Here is a 17,373-nt window from a genome sequence, read left to right on the forward strand (position 1 = left end):
CTACTGAGCTTACGTTCGCCTTCGCTGGCAGCTCCAACCATTGTTATGGAGATTTTATGGCACCCATGATAAGATGATATTGTACTGCTCTCGTGTCAATACTTTTGCGTATATCGTCTAAAATGTCTCCTCTCATGGTGATACTTAAGAGAGTACAAACAGAGGACCTGTGGCGCAGCGGTAGCGCGTGAGATTCCAGGGGGGGCTTACGTAAGCATTCCTTTAGAGGGATTCCTCAAGGTCATCCGTTCAATCCGGGTCGGGTTCAAAACCTTCCTTTTTTGCACTTTCTCCAATGGAAGTGGTTCAAGTGGATATCGGTTTCCTCAAGTGAGGGTGCCCGGAACGCGGATGCTAAGGGATGAGGATAGGGATCCAACGGCTTTGGCCAAGATGAAGCATCCTCATCATCCTTAGGTGTACCCAACAAACTTTCTTAAATCAATGAAAACCGCTTCCTCGAGGTCTCCGTTATCAGAAGTGAAGATAAAGGTGAAGAGATCATGGTAGGCAGCAAGGGCCGAACTGTGCCTGCTGCTCCTTCAACAGTTTCAGATATGTCTATGACGATGGGGTACCGGGCAAGGGTAACATGCAACTCCATGTGCCATGAAGGCTTGGTGAGGCGATCAACGACGAGCCACCGCTCGGCATTGACCTCACGATCTGTATTCCGGACTCAAGATTAGGCCGAACGTCGAGTTTACTTTTACTAACTGAAACTGCTGGAGTAACCTGCACATTCCACGTGAACGTTAAGGTCCCATGTGCAAGGACATTAAGTTCCCATACCGGACAGATCGATTTGGCTGGCGTACGTTCACCGCTGTCTTCCTGATCAACGTAAGGATCCAGCCAAGTGTCTGATACCTTCTGGCAGTGGTACCACAATGGGAGTATTAAGTGTAGCACTGCTAAGACAACAATTCTGCCTACAACACCGTCCACAATACCCCAATTGGCATTGTCAATTTACGGGTGAGGTCACCGTTGTGCAGCGAACGATCGAGAACTTGCTGCAGTCGCGAGAGGTGAAGTACCCATTGCTCCACTGGCTGCTGTTGCGTTACCCAGACGAAGATGATGAATGAGAGGTGGACGATAATGATGATGCAGCTTGTGCTCCTGAATACGGTGATTGTGATCCCGAATATGACAATAGCTAAGAGGGCGATGACGAAGAACGAAATTGATGTCCTGCGAATGACAGTTGTGGCGAGGAAGTGGACAATTGTGCTGGAGATGGAGACCGTGAAGATGGAGATGTCGGATCACTGTGACCAACCGAGGTCGGCCGAGGAAAAGTCTGCCTATGACTACATAACGTTAGTGCGAAACGAATTCATTGGTAAGTATCAAGTAAATACTTTTGCATGGCTCTCACCGGTGTCTCTTGCACAGGATGGTCCCTGGTCCAAGCCACTATGTCTGTAATACATAATATCGTGAAGCGAAACCAGAAGATAGACCTAATAATCAGCAGCATGGAGGAGGATATAATCGTGGCGAGAGTTCTAGCAAAAGGAATCAAGGATTTGCGCAACATGCAGTGTTTGCAAAGCAAGGCTCAACTTCAATGTTCACTATTGTTCACGGTGAGTGCCATCTTTCGACATAATCTGTGAGCAGTCTTCACTTAGAGCGTCACAGAGAATGTCAAAAGGCTGATTGGCCAACCCACAAGTGGAATTACGGCAAGCAGGTTGCATCAAAAGACCATAACGGAACTGCTGTGGGAGGTATCCCGACAGGTCCAGATGGCAAAATCAACGTCACCTCAATCGGCATCGATAAACCTCAGTATGAGCACTCTCCTGTATTACGGCGCCAGGTTGGGATGCTTGAGAAATACAAGGATGTCGACTACTTCCTCTGGGATTCCGCGGGTTTCATGCTTCCATTTGCCATCCGGACGACTCCGGTAATGAAGGCGCTCCTTCTGCGCAAAAAAGCAATGTCAGTGACCAGCAAGAGAGGCTTAAGAACCAATGGCAGAGTACCTGCTCGAGAAGGCATCAGACTTACCTAGCTTCAGTCGGGAGACCATTATGCGACAGCTGTGCGCAGAGTACGGTGTGATACGGAGGCGAAGGTGATGCAGTTTGAGAACTTTCGTACTAATAAGAGCGGATGCATCATTAGAATCCCTCGAGAGAGGCCTCGACCCAATAATACCTGGGTTAATGTCCAAAAGGTTCAGGGGTTGAAGTTGAAAATTCGGCGGGGCACTGTGGAGATCAAAGTCATGGGCTGAGCTACTGGAAAAGATGAAAGACACCTGTACGATACTCATTGAGTCGATGAATATGTGTACACAGAGATGTTGTGTTGAGCGCGACATGCCATGATGCACTCACCTAATATGCAGCACCCGAGTGAATACCAAGTCGATGAGGCCGACAGATCATGCAAAATTTGGACCCACAAAGCATAGCTGGAAGGAAGTCTAAGGCGTGCATAATAGAAGTGAGATGGCCGCATCTCCTACCGAGATGCTGCAGAATGCAGTGCAACCTCGCAATAAAGCGTCATCCGTTGAGTGGGTCCTACAATGCATACAGTGCATGCCTTGGTTCCCCGACGGAAAGTCGTGATTTCTGGCACCTCAGCTCCTTGACCAAGGGATAGTTCGATAGAACAGGTCGGACGCCCTCTACTGCCATTTGACAGCGTCCTGGTTGTCGATGTTCTGCACACTGTCTCCATCCCTCCTTGACACAGGCTGACCGCATCCTTATTCTCAGTACTCATTGTTTGCGTGCGCGTCCCTCGTTTATAGCTCCCATGTCGTTGAACCAGAAGGCCCAATTCCGGTCCAGCAATTCTCCATACGTCGGTTCTACGAGCTGCAGATAATTACGAATAGCTTCCATGAACAGCTTCAGGTAGGAGAGAGGTCCTGAGCGCGTACCTAATCGTGTAGACTGCTGCAACGGGTCGTCTGCGAGACCGACGGTCCTTTCAGTCACTTCCCGCACAACCGCATCTTTCTTTCATTTGCAGTGTTGCTATTTATCTTTGAAAGAGACGATACCAAGTGTTGGGATGTTGTTTTGCGAGAAACGTCAGATGGCGGTGGTACGCCAGCGAAGCGCACATTCCCGAAAGGTCGGGATTTTCCTGAAATGGGCATGCTTCCTCTTTTGAGACACTTGAAGTCGCCGCTGCAGCTGGCTTTCAAGATCCGGAGAACTACTGCTGTGCTCGAGATGATTTATAGGATTTTATTGTGAATCTCGCTCCCAAAGGTCATCACGCAAAGTCCCAGACCCCCTTGATATCATAGCTTGAAAATGCACGCGTTGCACAGAGCCCCTATTTCCCGCCTTCGTCCCCTACACCCACGTCACTCGCATCCGAAATCTCTGGCAGGGTGGACTGAAATTGCAGCAGCATGCCTGGCGTTTGCAATATTTGCCACGAATACCATGCAGACCTGGTGTATCATCGAAGGTTTCATCAGAACAAATGCAAGATCAAGATTCCTGGCGCTTCAGCCTCCCAGGACATCTACAGAAATGAACAAAGCAAATGCTTCCACTGTCCCGCCTGCAATGCGTCCTACCGGGTAGCTCCAGTTATTCAGGCGAGGCATAACCCAGCTACCCGTAGCGTTCATCGCTAATTTTCCCTCCAGGCGCACGTGCGTAAGACTTGCAAGGCATTCTTCAGGCTCGAAGCTTCAGGTAGGGCACCTGTAATGGAGTTCATGCCCCTAATCGTGACTTCCAACGCAGACAATGAGGATGATTCAGACTCATCGTACAACCCCTAGTTGGTGATCCCACTTACATGGCGTTACCCCTCTTATTGAACCCGTATCTTTCCCGCAGCCGCAGAAAACGAGCAAAGAATGAACGCAGGGGGCACCATCCCAAACATAAAAGGCGGGGGGTTGCTCTGGCTCAACATGTTCCTGTAGTCACTACGCCTGATCACGAAATGGCTGATGAGGAACGTAATGGAGCCAAAGCGAGAACAGACGAGATGCACGAAAATTCAAGGATGGGTCCTGCTGCTCACTTTGATGCTCCCAACGAAGAATCTCTCAGGGACGCAGAGCAGGCAAGCGCACCACGTGAGCATGGTTGTGACTCCTCATCGCATCCATCTTCTTGACTTCCTCTGTTATATTTTAAGACCAAGCATTTTTACCATCACCAGAATTGACGGAAAGGGGACGCAGCCCTAAAGTGTCGCCCGTCCCATCTCTGCAGTGGCCCGAGAGTCGTGACGATAATCTCAATGATCTGCCACCCAGTTTGGCATATCGGCCATCCTCCAGAGTTGTCGATGTTTCAGACCGTGAGCAACCAAACTCCTCGTTGCCGCTCGGCGCGCCTCCCAAATCTCCTGCCATGGCGAAACAAAGGCTCGAGCTACCGCGAAATCTTGCTGCATCACCACGCATATCTGGTATAGTGGAGCACAACCGACGGGAAGGAACGACATCTCGTCCTGACCGCTGCGAAAATCTACCCCAGCGGGACGAGGTTTCCGCCATCAGCTCGTTCTTAGCCAAGCTCACTCGTAATTTGGCGAACGAGCTCTCTCTTGCGTTCGAAGCCTTCGGGTGCAAGACAGCAGAAGATCTCGACGCATTGTGCTTGATGGACCCGGTCGATGATTGGGCCGTCCTGCGCGACTATCTCGCGCAGGACCATAAGGTGGAGCTTCTCCGCTGGCTGATAATCAAGACTGGCCTTGAGGCCCGCAGAGCATCTCTGCCCTCCCAGTTTCCCCCCGTTCCATCTGACACGGGCATCACAGGAGCAAACGATGCTGTCAGCATGTGGTTGGGCGGTCTGAAGCGACCTCTTTGTCAGCATATCTCTCTCTTCCATAAGTGCGGCCTGCGGGATCTCGCGGATCTCGACGTGCTGTGTATGCTCGAGGAACACTGGGATGCGGTAAAGGATGAGATGTCGAGGAATAGTCTCAGTATGTTGGAATGGCTAGTTGTGAAAGATGGTTTGAAGACGCGTCTGTCGAGCATGCAATCTCGGGCACAGTAGGTTACCAAAGACAGACCGTACTTATCGCTCTGCGATTTTCTCTAGCTTTCGAGTCAGCAATAAAAGTACGCACAAACCGTAGTGCAGGACCTTATATCTGGGACTTAATCCACCTCGGATATGCTAGCCAATACACGTCCATGGGGTGACAATAACCTGTACCTCCTTCCACGTATCCCACAAATGCTCCGTGAGACGGCGGTCATAGACCCTCAAACGATGTTTTTAATACACCAGGTGGTGTTGTCTCACGATCTCTCCTTGTGAGCGCATCTTGTTCTGAATCTGATTCATTGTAAATGGTCTGCGCAACCACCCACATGCCCGCCGCGGGTAAAGGCCCAGGAACTAGAGTCTCCGTTCATGAACAAAAGTGCAAAGCTTGAACGTTTTCGACGACTGAAGTGGATATGACGTCTACAAGCCAGATAGATAGGGTCTATGCCCGACATCAGATCTTACTGCAACGATGTGCACTGCCCTACAGGGACTGAACGACCCACCTCCGTAATGCACAATCGACGTTCTGTGATGGGATGGCAACTTCGCTGCATGCACTAACATTGCGATAAAACCCTAGTACATCACAGGATACAGCAAAGCGGTGAGTTCACGAGTCATGCATCTTTGGAATTCAATATTCAAATATTCAAGGGCCAGCAGTTGATGAAGCATGAATGACACGTCGTGATCGATGACATGTCGGCGCGGCGCTGAACCGTTCCACAATAGGCAACTCAATAGGATCGCATTTCGTGTAACGGTCCTTCATACTTCAATCAGACCTATGCGAAGATATCCACCTTGAACGTGCGAGCCAATAGACCCAGCCATGAGTGACCACTTCCTGTATCTTGAGAGGCTCCTTGCGCATATCCCAGAGCTTATCTGTGAAGCGATGGTCATACTCCTTCAGACGGTCCTTGTAATACGCCCGCTGCTGCTGTCGCTCAATTTCTCCCTGATACTCCTCCCCGGGGAGAGGAGGATCATCATTAGGAACAAAATCGAAGCGTCCGGTCTGGGCCCATGATGGCGGGGCACCGTAAGACCACGATATGTCCTCAGGGAATCTTGTGCAAAGTACAAACGGCATCACCGATACATCATCCCAATCGAGGAAGGATGTGACTTCCAGTGTATTCACGTCAACGAAGATGTTCCGGAAAGCATAGTCCGTCGAGACTAGACAAGGTGCCAGCAGTGCCGGATCCCTCGGAAGCGTGATACGGGAGATGATGGTCTGCAATGTCGACGATATCTCCAGAAAATCGCCCAGAGTGAATGTTCTGCTTCCGAGACGTGGATATGGATGATCAGGAGGCGTGATCATTGTATTCTTATCCGTACCCCACCGAGAGAGCACAGCTGCACGCTCCTGAGACAGACAACCTTTCCAAAAGTGAACGATGTTGGAAGACGACTCCGCAGAATAAACCAGGCGGCCTCCAATATCCATATCGCTAGTCGGTCCACGAAGATATGGCCCGATGCGGTACATCGAAGGATCACTGAGGTCTATGTCGCCACGGTTTCTGGCGATCACATCTAGAGCAAAATAGATGCTCCCAAACTGCGAAAATGGAAGCGGACGTGCGAAGCAAGCATGAAGCTTAGCTAGGCTGTCCAGTATCTTCAAACGACGATCTTGAGTTTCTTTGTAAAACTTAGCAAAGGGAGGAATGCCGGGCGCATGGTCCATCAAAATATAGGGCGATCCTACAGGATTGGAGGGGGTGGATGACCAGCCAAGGACCCTTGGGCAAGGGATGTTACAATAGTAACGGGCGAAGGTCATTGTGGCGATTTCCGAAGAAATCTTGTCCTGTATGAGATTCTGTGGAAACGGAACCCGAGCGACCACCTGCTCGCCGTTGGGAAAGGAGAGCAGAAAAATTCTGTTATATGAACCGACATCCAAGAAGGTGAGGCGGGGAATGGATGTGGTACAGATTGCATGGGCAGCAGCGTACGCGAGCGCGCCTGTGTCTATGTTGGCCATCAAACGAGTCATATCTCCCTGAACAGGGACAATTTGTACTGTCTGAAATGAGCCATAGATCGACCAAACAGGTAAACGAATCGTACCTCCAGCATACGCCCGACAGCTATCACGTTCCAAGCGCTGTTCAAAAAATAACGATCGAGCGGCATGACTATCTTTCGCAAGAAGGGAATCTGCTCAATGTTTGTACCTGTCACAAATACTCCGACTCGTCAGCAAAGCTGCAACATACCTGTCGCCATGTGATGACGTCTCACAGCTGTGCGTCGGGCTGTCTGTATAAAGAGATTAATGAATCGTAAGCTAAGAGCCAAAAAAAACATACTAGCATCTGGACGACATTGGAGCGAGGGGCAAACATTTGCGATACTGGAACGTAACCAGGTCCTGGGACATTATAAGTCTGGCGTTTGTGATTACGTACCACAATCATACAGTTTTACGGCACCGATCAGACTGTATTGCGCAACGCGCGTGGACTAGTACTTCTTGTAGGTCCTGGCGTCGGCTACCGTTGTCACTATGGTCTATGTCTGGATTCCTAAGTGCTCTGTAGCCGAGCTACATAATAAAGCACACACAACTCACTTGAATCATGGTGTATTCGCCGTGTTGTGCTGAGTGCTAGTCTCCTGCGCTGGATACCTCCGGTGGGCCACCCGATTTTTGACGATGCCGAAGTAAAGAAGCTCAGCAAGCTCGGAGCAGGCTGCGTCACGGTCGCGTGGCGATAATCAGTGGGTGCCTCACGGGACTGCGACAGTCAACGGATAATACGTAGGTACAATCCGAGCCTGTGCGTACTAGTAGGACCCCCGACAGTTGGCGGAAATGCCTGATCCTGAGGAACCAAAAATGTCCGTTGGTAGAAGCCGGTTTTTGGCGTGAAATGTCCGCAAAAAACCAGGCCTCCGGCCCTTGGAGGTCAAATTTGTCCGGGTTTTGGACCAGGCATGCGTTCATTGCAGAAATGTCCGGGCTCCCGGATCAGGCCTCAGGCCTCAGGATGTTGTAATTTTTGTCCGTATTCACAAACCAGGCCTCGGGAGGCTCCAATTTTCAAAACAGCCTTCCGAGCTGCGAGAATAAAGGATAAGCTAATTCATTGTAACTCTCATCAAGCATGTCTTTCCTGTTAGCAAAGTGCATGTTGTTGAGGACAGGAATCAGGAGAAATTTGGTATCAAGTGAATGAAAATAGTATAACTAACTTTTGCGGCCATGCTCGGAGGAGATAGAATTCAAGATTACTATGAAAGTGACATTGCAAGTTACTTTCTACTGTTCTTAGTGAGTTGTCATCAGGAAGACACTTATGCAAGGTTGTCAACTATGAACTTGGAAGCGGCATGTCTGTTTCCGAGGCCGACTAGACAGCATCTAGACAGCCCTTTGAAGGTGGTAAGCCTGAGCCTGCCAGAGCCCCCTTCCATCCTGATGCCGGCCTCTGGCCGGAGTAGAACTTTGTCCGGAGGGGGATCAGGCATCCATGATGTCCGGTACATCTGTCCGTGAAAAACCTCAGGCCATCCACAGGTTGACCCCCTGATTTGTCCGTGAAAAATCAGGGATGGCGCTCCCAAATATCCAAAATTTGTCCGAAATCGGCTCAGGGATCCTCCCCAATTGTCGGGGGTCCTGTACTAGTATGCTTGAGCGGAGGGGTACGCAGAATTCAACGCGAAGAAGGGGATCGCTGAGAACCCGGCTACTAGTATCGAATCCACGTATCGATCGCGATAGAACGAAATTCCGGCGCCTATTTGTGCCGTTCTACTCCGTGACTTGTGGTCATAAACCATCTCAAGTACACCTCTAGGACGCTCGGTTATTTTTTGCAACTACCTAAGACAATCCAAGATGATGGAGCGCCGCCCCGGGATGTCGGTCTCGTGGCGCTAGCCGTTGACAACAGCGGCACTTTCTTTTTTCTGTGGGTGTAACGTACAGCTTGTCGCCCCTCATTTTGGTCTGGGCTAAACGGTGCAATCTTTCCGAGCGTTTCCCGGACTCGCGTTTCATGCTAACCTATCCTGGTGTGCTGGAGTCATTGATCTTGTTTATGATGTCGTCGTCACCTTCCCCGTTTGAACTGACAATCAGTTCGGTGTTGCAACTGCGCAGCGCTCTCCCACAACATGCGGGCGACGGCAAGCTGAACGACTTCCCGTGACTCCCCTCGAGAGCAAATTCTGCGAAAGTACCCGCTCGAACTTATCTAGCCGCTCTCTCGACCGTGCACCCACAAAGCCCCACACAAGGACGAGCTGATGACCGACTCTCGGATGTCAGCTGGCCTGCATCATCGTCGTCCGACCTAGGTTAGAAGCAGCCTCGGTTCCATCCAGCTGACGGCGCAGGTGTACCATTTGCATCTCTTTAGACACCCTTTCCTGCAGTTCTTCGTGGGAGTCAGTGAGTCACCTCTCCTTCAGCATCTACGGGAAGTGTTTGCGCGCTCTCTGAGCTTCTGGTACGATCTCCATCCAGACGGCAGCCCTGTTTGGACTTGTGGCCTCTACGGGACTTCGTGTGTCACTCCACGGATAGAATACATCACCCGCTCAACGAGGCGATGGATTCTAGGGCCTCACCGCTCGTTCTGGAAAATTTCCACGTTCCGTGATGATAACTTCGGCGGTGCGATACGTTGTGGGCGACTGCTTGCGTGTGACTTTAGTTCCTTCTCTGTACCTGGCTGCACAGATATCAAACACATCGCAATGAGGTTTAGTTCTCTCCGGAAAGCTGTTCACGGACCGCCGTGATAGCTTCCGCGATGCGATACGTTGTAGGTGAATACGTGTGACTCGTCTATTGTTACGTACCTGACTGTGCAGATGTTGGGAGATTTCTGGGGCTTCGAGTTCAATTAGGACAAGCCTTCCACAGCCTGCGATGGCGACTTATGTGGCGATTTGCACTAAGTGCCCTGTCCATCTTGCTTTGTTGATGATGGCCGTGAACTTCGAGACGTATCATCGGTTTTCCCATGACCCTTTTTTGCAGCGGGCAACCGGAAATGCTCGGGCCTCTTGGGTGAGATGAAGTTGGCCGACGGCGGCAAATCTCAGGATGCAATTGCCGTCGTTCCTTGCGCTGTTTCTCTTCGTCTTGGTTTTGTCACTGGAGAGCCTGTTTATTGGACGCCCGAAGAGGCTCCTCCTGACGATATAGATGATCTGTTATATCAACTACTTGCGTCCCGTGCGCGTTGTGACCAAAGCACCTGCGTTGCAATGAGTCCATTGTCTTTGCCAATAATCCTCTCCCAGGAGTGAGTGTTTGTATAGCCATCACAACGTCGAGCAATGCATCTTCTCTGTGAGTCACTTCCACTCTAGTACATGTGAATGTCGTATATTGATATGTGTGAGTCTCCCTCCATCTGCATCGCGAACCCTCCTTTGCACACTCGTTCAGCTCGACCACTGTGGACATGCACCAGCTCTACAGGACGAGATCACTGAGTTTCAGCGGTTACGCCCCTGGCGCGCTGACTGTATAGGTCTACGTTTGCGAAGTTTTTTGGCATTCCTCTTTGTATTGCGTTGCTAGGTTTCCACAGTGTCTCAGTTGCATGTTGTGCTATGCCACGGAATGCAGATCACGGCTTCCGTGACAAGGACTCGATGCAATGAGTTCCTGCTCTACTGTCGTACATTTGTTCCTCCGCCTCTGCCACCAACACGCAAGCCTTCGTCATGATTTGATGCGCCCAACGCGACCTTTTGTAAGTCGTTGCTGCTTACACCGTTGGCTCAGAGATCCAGTTAGTGCAAGACGGTTGCTTACAGGGACGCGTCATTCCTGCTCAAGGGAGCGGTGAAGTATGCATTCACATACCCTAGCCCTAGCGGTACGTCTTGTACATATGCATGCCCGCTACATTTCCGAGGTTAGTTGGAGTTCCGCCGAGGACATTATTGTGGTAGTAACAAAGACTCCCTGATTACTTGCAAGGTCTCGCCCATCCTCTAAATTGAAGCTTAGGCCTCTTTTTATTCACTCGGCTTCATCCGACTGATTCCGGTCGCTCTTTGGGTCATTCTCTGGGGGTACGATCAAACGAGGTACCATGTTTGAAACCTCCAGTCTCAATTTGAAGAGGGTATCGGTGGGCGGAGGAATTGGAACAACAAAAGGGATTACTAACGTCACCGTACTGCAGCAAAACAAGCTGAGAGTAAAATAGTCCTGGTTCTTAAAAATCCAGTAGTTGCATGCCAGACCTAAGGCCTAAGTACTCACCGAGTACACTCCGCCGAAGGCAGGCGGCCTTTCCCTAGTACAATCATGTGGGTATAACTCACCGCAAAAGGTCTCCGTATACACTGATACAAACTATACCAAAATGACGAACATAATACAGCTAAAAGCACAACACACGAGGAACATTATCACCCCAAATCCTCGTAGAAACGCACCATACCCCTGATGCCAGGGCATACCGCGAGCCGCACACGTTCGTTTTCTCTGCGCATAACTGTCTTGCCACGGCCTTCGAGCCACGAGACGATACCACCATTACGGGCCATGTCACTTCGGTCTTTCACGAAGCGTGCAAGCTGGTCCTTCTGGACAGACCACTTCAGCCGTCGCATGGCAGGTATCAACGACGGTGAAATCAAAGATGGGAAGGCAAGCGCTTCGTCCGGCAGCACCCGTACAGAATATACGCGTGAGAGGGCGGCAGAAGTCCGCCTACGCAGCGTATGTGCGACAACATCTGCAGCATGGGTGCGTTGCAAGCGAAGGGAGTTCTCGTATTGTGTTACCATCTGTAACATACATCAACGACGACGAAAGTGACGGGAACAGGGAGTACAAGAGACCTACATGCGAGGAATAGAAATAAAGCCCGTCCCTCCATCTTCGCTCAATTCCAAGACCGCGCATGATTCCTCGGTGCACTAGGTCTGCAACTGTCGGCCGGAATGGAACACCAGCCGAACTCTGTCCGAACAACGAGTGCGATACGCGTGAAGGTGCAACGACGTAAATGCGCTTATGGTGCAACACAGGATCATCTGTAAGAACAGCAAAGAGTGGGGACACTTGTGCAAGACTAGCGAGATCCGGTAAATCGAGAAATGACACTGTTCCCGACTCTGGGTAAGTACTGAAAGTTGTATTGAGTCGCGTACAAAGCATACAGATGTGCAACAGGATCTCCTGAGGGAAGCTGAGCAGCGCGCTGGGTAAGTCGTTGGCCATAACGCAAGGCGACGAGAAACCTGCGGCCTGAGAGACGATGGCGGGGAGTCGTAAGTAGGTAGTCAGGGAGCACTCGCCCACTTGAGCGATGTGTAGCACATCTACACGTGACATTTCAACGCAACCGCCTCAAGTTGTCACTTTACGATGTTCAAACGTTCACCGGCTTCAACTTGCTTTCTCATCATATTTAAGAGTGACACGCATAGCCGACCATCCAGGGAAAAACAAGATGAGGCTTCGAATATGAAGTGAAGAATATACATATAAATACAAAGGCAATACATAGCACACCGAATCCTACACGATATTACTAGTGTGCACGACTGTCGTGTAGGAAACGAAAACATACTGGAATATGGATAAGGCACAAGAACACATAAAGATCATGATGTATTGCGTGCGCCCGCGCGAGCCCCACCAGTTCTTTTTTTCCCTCCACGGCCGCCTCGTTGCTTATTCCGTTTCGCGCGGCAAGCATCGCAATACCATGTTCCATCTGGTGGAACGGTGAGTCCAATACATGGTAGGTGAAACTGCCGAAACGTGATCAGCATCCGTCAGAAACTCAGCCCGCGCCGTGTCAACACTTACCCACTCCCGTTCACAGTTCTTGTCGTCACATGCAATCATGTCACCGTAACTAACGCCGTCGCAGAAACAGTACGTCTTGCCATCGTCAGGATCCCCGTCCACCTCTACACCAGCCCCTGCCCCAGCATCTACAGTTTCCGCGACCACAGACGTGGTACTCACAAAGTTCCGTGCAACAGGCATGCCGGGGCCCTCCAATTGCCCATGAGCCCACTCCGACACGCTATTCGGCAAGTGCGTGGCGCTTAGGCCGTGGGCATTCAACTCGTTCGGCGCATATGGAATAGGGAGTGAAGGATGCGAAGCGGAAGACGAAGGGGGCGCATTGAAGACATCCCTGCGTGATGCGGCAGAGTCTAGCTGAGCAGCTAGAGCATCCGGAGTCGTGCGTGAAGCGCGAGCACGTCTGCTATTGGATGCTGATGCCGTGCTTGGTGCTCGACCATGCCCGTTCTGACGTGAATTCGTGGTATGAGACTGCATGGCCAGATGGAAGGATTGGGGCATGTGCGAGGCCACCGACAACGTAGATTCTGCAGGGGACGCAGCTCGCTCCGTCCTACATCTCATGCAATGAACATTAACCGAAACATGCATCGAGAAATAGGTCAACATGCCTCTTAGTTCTGACAGTATTCCGCTGCCGTGAATTATCGGCTGCCCTTTCCTTCCTTGGTGACTTTGAGACATCAAGATCCTCGTCCCTGCCATTGACTCTCTTCCTCTTATTGGGGGTTGCTTCTACCGCCGCGCCCGTCAACAAGCTTCCAACAGCACCTCGTCTCTGCCTCCTTCCTCCCTCGGTCATACCCAGCGGGTAGTACGTGCGCGTAGCAACGTGTGGGAACACCGTCCTGCGCCCAAGCCGGTCCGCAAGGCTATCATATTCGACATCGGGCATGTGTGCCAGGAGCATTCGCATATGAGCTCTATGTCCACGTAGCCCATCGGCAGCGTAGCACGCAACGCGTATCTTGTCTTCTCCGCCCAGCTTCAGACGATGCGCCTCTTCTGCGATATTCATGAGAAGCTGAAGCCGCTCTACCTTCGAGGCGGTATTGTTTTCAATCATGCTCGTCAACTGAGTGATCTTGTTCGTAAGCATAGACATAGACAACGAAAGTACGGCATCGAGCTCGCGAAGGTCGGCGAAATTGCGGGAGAGGTCAAGCGGGAGTGAATCCAGGGTGTGGGTATACTCGGAGAGGATGGCCAGAGAGTATGGTGTCGCTGGTGCCGTCGGCAGAACGATGTTGGGTGGTCTTCTGGGCATCCTGGCTTATGGTGAGCAGAATGTTTCTCGGTATGTTGAAAGTTGGAACGGCGGACACACCGAGTAGCGTGAGCCTCGGTGGGCCACAGCGAGCATCCGTCGAACAAATAAGGACAAATTCACAAGAAGCATAGCCCAGTATTTTTGCGGAAAAGGGTTAAAGTAAACAGAAAAACTATGAAAAAAGAATAAAGAATAATTTCCAAAAACAAATGTGATTCTAAGCTGCTGATTGGACAATCACAGTATTTCCCACGAAAATTCATTATGGTTTCTTCAAAGTTTTTTCTCGTGCTTTACTTTATGAATCTTCTCAGGGTATTTCCCTGAGAAATACTTGGCTATGCGTGTTGTGATTGTACGGTAATAATTCTCGCCGTTGGTTTGAGGTACATACCAAAGTGAGTAAAAAATGGTACAAAGATTTGAACATTTGGGCTATATCACGGTTCGCGCTTCTAGCCACCATAGCAGTAAGTTTTAGCATCGCCTCACGGCTCAGGAGGTCCCCTCTTACTACTTACTGGGGTCGGAAGGTGCAAATGGTTAGTTCCTGATTTCAGTGAATTTACACGGCCTCGCAATCTTACTTCTGCGTGCCTGCAGGCTAGTACTTAGTGTAAGCAAAATCGAGCAGAAAAGCGTTTAGCCATTTCTCCACTCACCCGTAGCAGTCACCATGTCAGACGCGTTGCAGTTCGAGCGGAACGTTGCATACGATATCCTCTGCTCAAATTTACGATAAATAATATATACTACGTGTTTCATGTACTGAGATCGTCGGGGAGCGTCCGCAAAACACGCACCGGAGTGTCTTCTAAATAATAGTCACGAAATTCCATCAATATCACTACACCATCTGTGCGGAGTCATTGTCGCTCTGAATTACCTCACTCCCCATACACCCTTCTGCCATTCGCACCTTCTCCGTCACCTCGCCCTCGCTCTCGATACTCATACGAGAGCTGCCCTTTTCTTGCATCTCTTCGCGTAGCACGGCCTCACTCGTGGCGGCGCCCTCCTCCGCACGGTGTGCACGCACAGCGAGCTTCTTTTTGCGGATCTCGATACCGCCCATGTACCCGAACCACGTGCGTCGCGGGACATGAGGGCCACGGAGGAGCATCACGAAGAGCATGAGCCCCGTCCACCCGAGCGAGAGCGCGGCGGACGGCCGCCATCCGTACTCATCGAACACCCGTGTACCCACCGAGGTGCCCATCACCATGCCGAGAAGGTACTGGCATACAAGTAGTCAGTGAGGCGAAAGAGAAGCGCCGTGCGCGGGAGGCCGCACCGCGATGATGAGAATGGCATTTAGCCGTGATCGCGCATTGACGTCGAGCCCGAAGACGGCGCTCATAAGCGAGACTTGGATCATCTGGCGGAAGACGTCGATCCCGAAGCAGACAATGACGATAGCAGCAATGTTCACGCCGTCTGCGCCGACGGCGATGGCCTGGAAAACAAGAAATGCGAGCACTGCAATGCCTGCGGCGAACCACGCGATCAGCCCGTCGATGAGCCACCCGATGACCGGTGCCATCGCAACACCGAACATGCCCACCAACCCGAAGAGGCCGATGACGAGTGTGGAGTAGTTGTATGGTGGTCCGCCAAGGAGGAACGTCAGCGTGACCTAAGTGCATGCATGAGCAACATTAATGAATCCGGATGTTCTGCCCTGACGCACCCAGAAATTGCTGAAGCACGCACTCGCTAGGAAGTTAATGATCGTCGCCTGCACGAGCAGTGGCTCTGTGATTAGGAACCTGGCCAGGCTGAAAAGGATGCCGAAGTATGTCGCACCCTTGTTGTGAGCAGGATAGTCTGGCAGCACAAGGTAGAGCAGGAGCGCTACGCCGAATTGTAGGCCTATGGCCAAATAATATACTACGCGCCACGACACGGACTGGGTGATGATTCCCGCGATGACCCGAGCGAGGAGTACACCGAAGAGCAAACCCGAGAGGACGATTGAGAGCGCAGACGCGCGCCGTTCGGGCGGCGCGAGATCTGCGGCGAGCGATACGAGGATTTGTGGCGTAATGCTGGCAGCGCCGATGAAGAAGCTGAGCACCTCAAACGTGATCAAGCTCTTAGTGAACGCGAGTCCGATAGTCAGCGAAGCGGATATGACGACAAGCAGTAGCAAGAGAGGCCGTCGGCGCACTAGGTCGCCTAGGATGGATATCGTGAGCATGCCGACGGCGTAGCTGTCAGATCATTAGTATGGACAGCGAGTACACGGAAAGATGCCCACCCAGCCTGAATCAAGGTTGGAATTCGCGAGACGTCGTCGTATGTGACATTGAACGAATCCGAAAGTTGGACTACATTTCGTAAAGTCAGGTAGTTCGAAAAGGACAGAATTTAATAGCAACAGGAAACTTGTGAAGGATGTCAGTGGATTCGCCGACAGCTATGACAAAGCTACGCGACCAGTGGGCTCGCCCAGCTGCGTTATGGTTGGCAGAAACAACAGACGTTGTAAAATCTAGCAAATGCAGAAGGACATACTGAGGATTGGCTGGCACCAATAAACGTTTGCGACAACTGCACATGATCAACGACCACGCTCCTCGGACGGATGACAGAGACTCACGAAATGTGCCCCCTAGGCCAAACGTCGCGTTCAAAAGGAGCCCAAAATGTATAGAATGTTCGGGCTCATAGCGCAAGCGACGTGGGATGGGTAGAAAGCCGAAATCCTTCGTGAATTGTACATGGGAGTCCGAGGGCTCAACAGAGAGCGTTTTGACAGACGACGCAGCGGTCGGAGTCGAAGGGTGCCCTGCTGGGGGTTCAGACGCAGCGGTGGACCCGGATATGGACATTATGGAATGTCTGTAAAAATGTCTGCCGGTTGGGCACAGATCCTCTTGCAATTTAAGGCAGATGAGGAAATGAGCAGCTCCCAATAACGGCTAACCTCTTCAAATATGCATGTATCTTGACCTGTTCTGTCAGCAGCTGCCCGTGAGCCAATACGTCGAGTTGACCAAGAAGATGGAAGGAAATGGCAGCCGCGCTCACCCACGGACTTCAGCACGTTGCCGCTCCCGCGGTGCCGCCGATGATTGGTTCTCCTGCAGGTATTCTCCGTCGCTTTTACGACATAGGCCGTGGCGGTATCCGTCGTCTCTGTCGTTTAGAGGTTCTCGATGAGGGCTGTAAGTCGAGTGCAGTTCAACATGTGGTCGCCACCCGGTAACGGACCGTCGCACACTTTAGGATAGAGCAAGCAAGCCTAGTAATCAAGGTCCTAC

The 17,373-nt window shown here is 51.2% G+C and overlaps 5 protein-coding genes and 1 non-coding gene across 6 annotated transcripts; 3 read left to right on the top strand and 3 right to left on the bottom strand.

Annotated features, from left to right (window-relative positions):
• The first annotated feature begins 163 nt into the window (after positions 1-163).
• On the top strand, positions 164-268 carry SCP_t0101060. The gene is made up of 2 exons: positions 164-199; positions 233-268. It is a non-coding gene; the product is annotated as a tRNA-Trp (tRNA).
• An 812-nt stretch (positions 269-1,080) lies between these two features.
• SCP_0101070 (hypothetical protein) lies at positions 1,081-2,029 on the top strand (the record flags this gene model as incomplete). Its single annotated transcript, XM_027752346.1, has 3 exons — positions 1,081-1,348; positions 1,402-1,595; positions 1,664-2,029. 3 exons carry the CDS (start codon positions 1,081-1,083, stop codon positions 2,027-2,029), a joined length of 828 nt encoding a protein of 275 aa, XP_027608147.1.
• Positions 2,030-3,394: 1,365 nt separating this feature from the next.
• On the top strand, positions 3,395-5,015 carry SCP_0101080 (hypothetical protein; the record flags this gene model as incomplete). The annotated part of the gene is made up of 5 exons (XM_027752347.1): positions 3,395-3,586; positions 3,638-3,686; positions 3,738-3,774; positions 3,834-4,078; positions 4,141-5,015. The coding sequence occupies 5 exons, from the start codon at positions 3,395-3,397 to the stop codon at positions 5,013-5,015; spliced, it is 1,398 nt and encodes a 465-aa protein (XP_027608148.1).
• A 775-nt stretch (positions 5,016-5,790) lies between these two features.
• On the bottom strand, positions 5,791-7,381 carry SCP_0101090 (hypothetical protein; the record flags this gene model as incomplete). Its single annotated transcript, XM_027752348.1, has 4 exons — positions 5,791-7,035; positions 7,104-7,210; positions 7,253-7,295; positions 7,346-7,381. 4 exons carry the CDS (start codon positions 7,379-7,381, stop codon positions 5,791-5,793), a joined length of 1,431 nt encoding a protein of 476 aa, XP_027608149.1.
• A 4,039-nt stretch (positions 7,382-11,420) lies between these two features.
• On the bottom strand, positions 11,421-14,104 carry SCP_0101100 (hypothetical protein; the record flags this gene model as incomplete). The annotated part of the gene is made up of 5 exons (XM_027752349.1): positions 11,421-11,801; positions 11,860-12,119; positions 12,177-12,264; positions 12,832-13,390; positions 13,449-14,104. The coding sequence occupies 5 exons, from the start codon at positions 14,102-14,104 to the stop codon at positions 11,421-11,423; spliced, it is 1,944 nt and encodes a 647-aa protein (XP_027608150.1).
• An 850-nt stretch (positions 14,105-14,954) lies between these two features.
• SCP_0101110 (hypothetical protein) lies at positions 14,955-16,941 on the bottom strand (the record flags this gene model as incomplete). The annotated part of the gene is made up of 5 exons (XM_027752350.1): positions 14,955-15,344; positions 15,402-15,743; positions 15,798-16,320; positions 16,368-16,437; positions 16,710-16,941. The coding sequence occupies 5 exons, from the start codon at positions 16,939-16,941 to the stop codon at positions 14,955-14,957; spliced, it is 1,557 nt and encodes a 518-aa protein (XP_027608151.1).
• Positions 16,942-17,373: the final 432 nt, after the last annotated feature.

This window comes from Sparassis crispa (assembly GCF_003851025.1).
Source record: "Sparassis crispa DNA, contig_000000F, whole genome shotgun sequence".
NCBI classification, from domain to species: Eukaryota; Fungi; Basidiomycota; class Agaricomycetes; order Polyporales; family Sparassidaceae; genus Sparassis; species Sparassis crispa.